This window comes from Oncorhynchus kisutch, linkage group LG18, assembly GCF_002021735.2.
Source record: "Oncorhynchus kisutch isolate 150728-3 linkage group LG18, Okis_V2, whole genome shotgun sequence".
NCBI lineage: Eukaryota > Metazoa > Chordata > Actinopteri > Salmoniformes > Salmonidae > Oncorhynchus > Oncorhynchus kisutch.
In genome coordinates this window covers 79,386,066-79,395,257 of record NC_034191.2, presented here as the reverse complement: position 1 = coordinate 79,395,257, position 9,192 = coordinate 79,386,066, and the positions used below count along the sequence as shown (strand labels likewise).

The 9,192-nt window shown below is 46.5% G+C and overlaps 1 protein-coding gene across 1 annotated transcript in view; it reads right to left on the bottom strand.

The window, feature by feature from the left end:
• The window catches only part of LOC109881669 (uncharacterized protein C8orf34 homolog), a 175,576-nt gene that overhangs the window by 92,069 nt on the left and 74,315 nt on the right, over nucleotides 1–9,192 (bottom strand). Inside the window, exon 7 of the mRNA XM_031795317.1 lies at nucleotides 4,188–4,342. Within this exon, the coding sequence (XP_031651177.1) occupies nucleotides 4,188–4,342 (155 nt within the window). The remainder of the gene's footprint in view (nucleotides 1–4,187; nucleotides 4,343–9,192) is intronic.

The window sequence follows — 9,192 nt, the reverse complement described above, 5'->3', positions numbered from 1 at the left end:
TATCTCTCTTCTCTCCAGCGCCAGTCTGGCAGGCCACTCAGTAAGACACCTTTATACATCAATGATGTCACTCTTGCTACTGGTGATTCCCGATCCACCTCTATGCAGACGACCCCATTCTGTATACTGTACTTCTGGCCCCTCTTTGGACACTGTGTTAACTAACCACCAGACAAGCTTCATAGCCATACAACTCTCCTTCCGGGTCCTTCAACTTCTCTTACTGTAAATGCAAGTAAATTAATGCATGCTCTTCAACCAATCGCTGCCTGCACTTGCTCGCCCATCCAGCATCACTACTCTGGACGGTTCTGACTTCGAATATGTGGACAACTACAAATACCTAGGTGTCTGGTTAGACTGTAAACTCTCCTTCCAGACTCACATTAAGCATCTCCAATCCTAAATTAAATCTAGAATCGGCTTCCTATTTCGCAAAACAAAGCATCCTTCACTCATGCTGCCAAACATACCCTCGTAAAACTGACTATCCTCCCAATCCTTGACTTCGGCGATGTAATTTACAAAATAGCCTCCAACACTCTACTCAGCAAATTGGATGCAGTCTATCACAGTGCCATCCGTTTTGTCACCAAAGACCCATATACTACCCACCACTACGACCTGTATGCTCTCGTTGGCTGGCCCTCGCTTCATACTCGTCGCCAAACCCACTGGCTACAGGTTATCTACAAGTCTCTGCTAGGTAAAGCTCCGCCTTATCTCAGCTCACTGGTCACCATAGCAGCACCCACCCAGCAGGTATATTTCACTGGTCACCCCCAAAACCTCTTCCAGTTCTCTGCTACCAATGACTGGAACGAACTGCCAAAATCACTGAAGCTGGAGACTCTTATCTCCCTCTCTAACTTTAAGCACCAGCTGTCAGAGCAGCTGACAGATCCCTGCACCTGTACATAGCCCATCTGTAAATAGCCCATCCAACTACCTCATCCCCATACTGTTATTTTTGGTTGTTCCTCCTTTTCACCCCAGTATCTATACTTGCACATTCATCTTCTGCACATCTATCACTCCAGTGTTAATTGCTAAATTGTAATTATTTCGCCACTACGGCCCATTTATTGCCTTACCTCCCTTATCTTACCTCATTTGCAACAACTGTATATAGACTTTTCTATTGTGTTATTGACTGTATGTTTGTTTATTCCATGTGTAACTGTGTTGTTTCTGTCCCACTACTCTGCTTTATCTTGGCCAGGTCGCAGTTGTAATGGAGAACTTGTTCTCAACTAGCTTACCTGGTTAAAATAAAGGTGAAATTAAAAAATGTAAAAAGACTGATAGACCTCTCTACCATCTCTACCATCTCTACCATCTCTGTCTCCCTGTATCTCTCCAATCTCCAGCGCCAGTCTGGCTGGCCACTCAGTAAGACTGATAGATCTCTCTCCCTGTATCTCTCCAATCTCCAGCGCCAGTCTGGCTGGCCACTCAGTAAGACTGATAGATCTCTCTACCATCTCTCTCCCTGTATCTCTCCAATCTCCAGCGCCAGTCTGGCTGGCCACTCAGTAAGACTGATAGATCTCTCTACCATCTCTCTCCCTGTATCTCTCCAATCTCCAGCGCCAGTCTGGCTGGCCACTCAGTAAGACTGATAGATCTCTCTACCATCTCTCTCCCTGTATCTCTCCAATCTCCAGCGCCAGTCTGGCTGGCCACTCAGTAAGACTGATAGATCTCTCTACCATCTCTCTCCCAGTATCTCTCCAATCTCCAGCGCCAGTCTGGCTGGCCACTCAGTAAGACTGATAGATCTCTCTACCATCTCTGTCTCCCTGTATCTCTCCAATCTCCAGCGCCAGTCTGGCAGGTCACTCAGTAAGACTGATAAACCTCTCTACCTCTATACCACCTCTGTCTCTCTGTCTCTCTTTCTGCCAGCCCAGGTCCAGTCTCAGTGGACTGTACTGGGCCAAACCCTTCAGTATATCAGGCCAAGCCTTCACACAGAATTACAAATGACTTCAGGGCATCATTCCCTCTGAATAGCTGCATGGTCAAAGCACACCAAGAAATCTGTGAAGAGGGCACGGCGAAACATATTCCCTCTCAGGAGACTTAAAACATTTGGCATGGGTCCCCAGATCCTCAAAAGGTTCTACAGCTGCATCCCAGTACGTCATTGGGGCCAAGCTTTCTGCCATCCAGGACCTCTATACCAGGCGGTGTCAGAGGATATAACCTGTATATAACCTCCACATTGACTCTGTACCGGTACCCCCCTGTATATAGGCTCCACATTGACTCTGTACCGTAATACCCTGTATATAGCCTCCACATTGACTCTGTACCGTAACACCTTGTATATAGCCTCCACATTGACTCTGTACCGTAATACCCTGTATATAGCCTCCACATTGACTCTGTACCGGTACCCCCTGTATATAGGCTCCACATTGACTCTGTACCGTAATACCCTGTATATAGCCTCCACATTGACTCTGTACTGGTACCCCCTGTATATAACCTCCACATTGACTCTGTACCGGTACCCCCTGTATATACAGTGCCTTGCGAAAGTATTCGGCCCCCTTGAACTTTGCGACCTTTTGCCACATTTCAGGCTTCAAACACTATATTTTTTTGTGAAGAATCAACAACAAGTGGGACACAATCATGAAGTGGAACGACATTTATTGGATATTTCAAACTTTTTTAACAAATCAAAAACTGAAAAACATCTCTGCATGCAGAATTCTGCAAAAAATATATACTTTTTGTACAATCCAAAACCCCAAGCAATGCATGCAGAGCAGAATTAGGAAAAGAGCCATTAAATTCTACAACCACCTGAAAGGAAGTGATGCACATTCCACCACAAGGCCCTCACCTACAGAGAGATGAACCTGGAGAAGAGTCCCCCCTGCCAGCTGTTTCTGGGGCTCGGTTCACAAGCACAAACAGACACAATTAAGCAACACAATTAAACCCAACCACATTATGGTAAAAGATAATTACTTGACACATTGGAAAGAATCAACCAAAAACAGAGCAAACTATAATGCTATTTGGCCCTACACAGAGAGTACACAGCGGCAGAATACCTGACCACTGTGACTGACCCCAAATTAAGGAAAGCTTTGACTATGTACAGACTCAGTGAGCATAGCCTTGCTATTGAGAAAGGCCGCCATAGACAGACATTGCTCTCAAGAGAAGCCAGGCTATGTGCACACTGCCCACAAAATGAGGTGGAAACTGAGTTGCACTTCCTAACCTCCTGCCCAATGTATGACCATATTAGAAAACACATATTTCCCTCAGATTACACAGATCCACAAAGAATTCGAAAACGATTCCAATTTTGATAAACTCCCATATCTACTGGGTGAAATACCACAGTGTGACATCACAGCAGCAAGATTTATGACCTGTTGCCACGAGAAAAGGGCAACCAGTGAAGAACAAACACCATTGTAAATACAACCCATATTTATGTTTATTTATCTACCTCTACTACTAGTACTACAACTAGTTGCACATTGCTAAAACACTATACACAGCTGATAATATACCAAATGTCTGTAGTTTTTTGAAACCTTTTTAGTAAAATATTTACTGTTAAATTCTAATACTTTTTAGTTGATGTTGTTACATTTGTTTATTTCACTTGTTTACCATGCCAATAATGCCCTTTTGAATTGAATTTTGAGAGAGCGAGAGAGAGAAAGAGAAAGAGAAAAGGAGAGCGAGAGGAAGAGAGTAGAGAGAAAGAGAAAGAGATAGAGACAGAGACAGAGAGAGAGAAAGAGAAAGAGAGAGAGAGAGAGAGAGAGAGAGAGAGAAAGAGAGGAGAGAGAGAGAAAGAGAGAAAGAGAGAAAGAGAGAAAGAGAGAGAAAGAGAGAAAGAGAGAGACCGAGAGAGAGAGAGAGAGAGAGAGAGAGAGAGAGAGAGAGAGAGAGAGAGAGAAAGAGAGAGAGACCGAGAGAGAGAGAGAGAGAGACCGAGAGAGAGAGAGAGACCGAGAGAGAGAGAGAGAGAGAGAGAAAGAGAAAGAGAGTGTGTGTATGACTATCTAGTTACATGTATTATCCGTAGTGAGGAAGCTCAATGGCTCAATGTGTTTTGACATTGGTATCTATGAATCAGTGAATCTGTATTGGGTCTGATGTGTTTTTGTAGTTGTTAGTGTTATTGAACAGGAAGGAAGAAGACAGACCCAGCAGCTCCATGACGTCGTCCTCATCTTCCATCTCCTCCTCAGTGAGTGAGGGGGCGGAGCTATGGGCGGAGTCAAAGGATTCTTGGGACAACATGGCCGCCAGCAGCCTCTTGTGGTGCTGCTGCTGCTGCTTCAACCCTTTACTCTTCCCACTGCAGAGACAGGAAGGGGAGTGGTTATAACAGGATGGGGAGTGGTTACAACCGGAAGGGGAGTGGTTCAAACAGGAATGGGAGTGGTTCAAACAGGAATGGGAGTGGTTCAAACAGGAATGGGAGTGGTTCAAACAGGAAGGGGAGTGGTTCAAACAGGAAGGGGAGTGGTTCAAACAGGAAGGGGAGTGGTTACAACAGGAAGGGGAGTGGTTACAACAGGAAGGGGAATGGTTACAACAGGAAGGGGAGTGGTTCAAACAGGAAGGGGAGTGGTTACAACATGGGGGGTGGAGTTAAACTAATACAGGGAGGAGTTAGAGGGGACCTAGGTTAGGTTGGATAGGATATTATATCCACAGCCAAGAGTTTTTCCTGGTACGTTTAGATGGCCAGGAAAAAGGGTGGCAGGTTGCCTCACGGTTAGAGAGTTGCGCTAGCTAAATCCCAGAGCTGACAGGATGAAACAACTGTCAATGTGCCCTTGATCACATTGTTATTATTACCATTGTCAATGTGTCCTTGATCACATTGTGAAACATGTGAAACAGACTGGTAACAAGGCTGAGAGAGAGAGAGAGAGAGACAGAGACAGAGAAAGCGAGAGCACGTGAGAGGCCTAATCATAAGTACACTATATATATATATATTATAATAATTATAAATTGGGTGGTTCGAGCCCTGAATACTGATAGGCTGACAGCCGTGGTATATCAGACCATATACCACAAGTATGACAAAACATTGTTACTGCTCTAATTACGTTGGTAACCAGTTTATAATAGCAATAAGGCACCTCAGGAGTTTGTGGTATATGGCACATCCAGGTACTCCGCGTTGCATGGTGCATAAGAACAGCCTTTAGCCGTGGTATATTGGCCATATACCACACCCTCTCAGGCCTTATTAATTAAGTATGTGGACACCCCTTCAAATCAAATCAAATCCAATTTTATTTGTCACATACACATGTTTAGCAGATGTTAATGCGAGTGTAGCGAAATGCTTGTGCTTCTAGTTCCGACAATGCAGTAATAACCAACAAGTCATCTAACTAACAATTCCAAAACTACTGTCTTATACACAGTGTAAGGGGATAAAGAATATGTACATAAGGATATATGAATGAGTGATGGTACAGAGCAGCATAGGCAAGATACAGTAGATGATATCGAGTACAGTATATACATATGAGATGAGTATGTAAACAAAGTGGCATAGTTAAAGTGGCTAGTGATACATGTATTACATAAGGATGCAGTCGATGATATAGAGTACAGTATATACGTATGCATATGAGATATATAATGTTACTTACCCTACATTATTCAAGGTAGCATTGTTTAAAGTGGCTAGTGATATATTTACATAATTTCCCATCAATTCCCATTATTAAAGTGGCTGGAATTGAGTCAGTGTGTTGGCAGCAGCCACTCAATGTTAGTGGTGGCTGTTTAACAGTCTGATGGCCTTGAGATAGAAGTTGTTTTTCAGTCTCTCGGTCCCAGCTTTGATGCACCTGTACTGACCTCGCCTTCTGGATGATAGCGGGGTGAACAGGCAGTGGCTCGGGTGGTTGATGTCCTTGATGATCTTTATGGCCTTCCTGTAACATCGGGTGGTGTAGGTGTCCTGGAGGGCAGGTAGTTTGCCCCTGGTGATGCGTTGTGCAGACCTCACTACCCTCTGGAGAGCCTTACGGTTGAGGGTGGAGCAGTTGCCGTACCAGGCGGTGATACAGCCCGCCAGGATGCTCTCGATTGTGCATCTGTAGAAGTTTGTGAGTGCTTTTGGTGACAAGCCGAATTTCTTCAGCCTCCTGAGGTTGAAGAGGCGCTGCTGCGCCTTCTTCACGATGCTGTCTGTGTGAGTGGACCAATTCAGTTTGTCTGTGATGTGTATGCCGAGGAACTTAAAACTTGCTACCCTCTCCACTACTGTTCCATCGATGTGGATAGGGGGGTGTTCCCTCTGCTGTTTCCTGAAGTCCACAATCATCTCCTTAGTTTTGTTGACGTTGAGTGTGAGGTTATTTTCCTGACACCACACTCCGAGGGCCCTCACCTCCTCCCTGTAGGCCGTCTCGTCGTTGTTGGTAATCAAGCCTACCACTGTTGTTTCGTCCGCAAACTTGATGATTGAGTTGGAGGCGTGCGTGGCCACGCAGTCGTGGGTGAACAGGGAGTACAGGAGAGGGCTCAGAACGCACCCTTGTGGGGCCCCAGTGTTGAGGATCAGCGGGGAGGAGATGTTGTTGCCTACCCTCACCACCTGGGGGCGGCCCGTCAGGAAGTCCAGTACCCAGTTGCACAGGGCAGGGTCTAGACCCAGGGTCTCGAGCTTGATGACGAGCTTGGAGGGTACTATGGTGTTGAATGCCGAGCTGTAGTCGATGAACAGCATTCTCACATAGGTATTCCTCTTGTCCAGATGGGTTAGGGCAGTGTGCAGTGTGGTTGAGATTGCATCGTCTGTGGACCTATTTGGGCGGTAAGCAAATTGGAGTGGGTCTAGGGTGTCAGGTAGGGTGGAGGTGATATGGTCCTTGACTAGTCTCTCAAAGCACCTCATGATGACGGATGTGAGTGTTACGGGGCGGTAGTCGTTTAGCTCAGTTACCTTAGCTTTCTTGGGAACAGGAACAATGGTGACCCTTTTGAAGCATGTGGGAACAGCAGACTGGTATAGGGATTGATTGAATATGTCCGTAAACACACCGGCCAGCTGGTCTGCGCATGCTCTGAGGGCGCGGCTGGGGATGCCGTCTGGGCCTGCAGCCTTGCGAGGGTTAACACGTTTAAATGTCTTACTCACCTCGGCTGCAGTGAAGGAGAGACCGCATGTTTTCGTTGCAGGCCGTGTCAGTGGCACTGTATTGTCCTCAAAGCGGGCAAAAAAGTTATTTAGTCTGCCTGGGAGCAAGACATCCTGGTCCGTGACTGGGCTGGATTTCTTCCTGTAGACCCTGCCACATGCCTCTTGTGTCTGAGCCGTTGAATTGAGATTCTACTTTGTCTCTGTACTGACGCTTAGCTTGTTTGATAGTCTTGCGGAGGGAATAGCTGCACTGTTTGTATTCGGTCATGTTACCAGACACCTTGCCCTGATTAAAAGAAGTGGTTCGCGCTTTCAGTTCCACACGAATGCTGCCATCAATCCACGGTTTCTGGTTAGGGAATGTTTTAATCGTTGCTATGGGAACGACATCTTCAATGCACGTTCTAATGAACTCGCACACCGAATCAGCGTATTCGTCAATATTGTTATCTGACGCAATACGAAACATGTCCCAGTCCACGTGATGGAAGCAGTCTTGGAGTGTGGAGTCAGCTTGGTCGGACCAGCGTTGGACAGACCTCAGCGTGGGAGCCTCTTGTTTTAGTTTCTATCTGTAGGCAGGAATCAACAAAATGGAGTCGTGGTCAGCTTTTCCGAAAGGGGGGCGGGGCAGGGCCTTATATGCGTTGCGGAAGTTAGAGTAACAATGATCCAAGGTCTTTCCACCCCTGGTTGCGCAATCGATATGCTGATAAAATTTAGGGAGTCTTGTTTTCAGATTAGCCTTGTTAAAATCCCCAGCTACAATGAATGCAGCCTCCGGATAAATTGTTTCCAGTTTGCAGAGAGTTAAATAAAGTTCGTTCAGAGCCATCGATGTGTCTGCTTGGGGGGGGATATATACGGCTGTGATGATAATCGAAGAGAATTCTCTTGGTAGATAATGCAGTCTACATTTGATTGTGAGGAATTCTAAATCAGGTGAACAGAAGGATTTGAGTTCCTGTATGTTTCTTTCATCACACCATGTCACGTTAGCCATAAGGCATACGCCCCCGCCCCTCTTCTTACCAGAAAGATGTTTGTTTCTGTCGGCGCGATGCGTGGAGAAACCCGTTGGCTGCACCGCCTCGGATAGCATCTCTCCAGTGAGCCATGTTTCCGTGAAGCAAAGAACGTTGCAGTCTCTGATGTCCCTCTGGAATGCTACCCTTGCTCGGATTTCATCAACCTTGTTGTCAAGAGACTGGACATTGGCAAGAAGAATGCTAGGGAGTGGTGCACGGTGTGCACGTCTCCGGACTCTGACCAGAAGACCGCCTCGTTTCCCTCTTTTTCGGAGTCGTTTTTTTTGGGTCGCTGCATGGAATCCACTCCGTTGTCCTGTTTGTAAGGCAGAACACAGGATCCGCATCACGAAAATTGGTGGATTCGGCTATTTCAGCCACACCGGTTGCTGACAGCTGAATAAAATTGAGCACACAGCCATGCAATCTCCATAGACAAACATTGGCAGTAGAATGGCCTTACTGAAGAGCTCAGTGACTTTCAATGTGGCAACATCATAGGATGCCACCTTTCCAACATGTCAGTTTGCCCAGTTTCTGCCCTGCTAGAGCTGCCCCGGTCAACTGTAAGTGGTGTTATTGTGAAGTGGAAATCTCAGGAGCAACAATGGCTCAGCCGCAAAGTGGTAGGCCACATAATCTCACAGAACGGGACCGCTGAGTGCTGAAGCGCGTAGCACTTAAAAATCGCCTAGAAGGCCAGCATCCCGGAGTCGCCTCTCACTGTTGACGTTGAGACTGGACAGAGGAACTCTGCATGAAGGCCAGCATCCCGGAGTCGCCTCTTCACTGTTGACGTTGAGACTGGAAAGAGGAACTCTGCCTAGAAGGCCAGCAAATTACCATCGATAAATGCAATTGTTTTCATTGTCTGTCGCTTATGCCTGCCCATACCATAACCCCACCGCCACCATGGGGCACTCTGTTCACAACGTTGACATCAGCTAACCACTCGCCCACTCAACGCCGTACACGCTGTCTGCCATACGCACGGTTCAGTTGAAA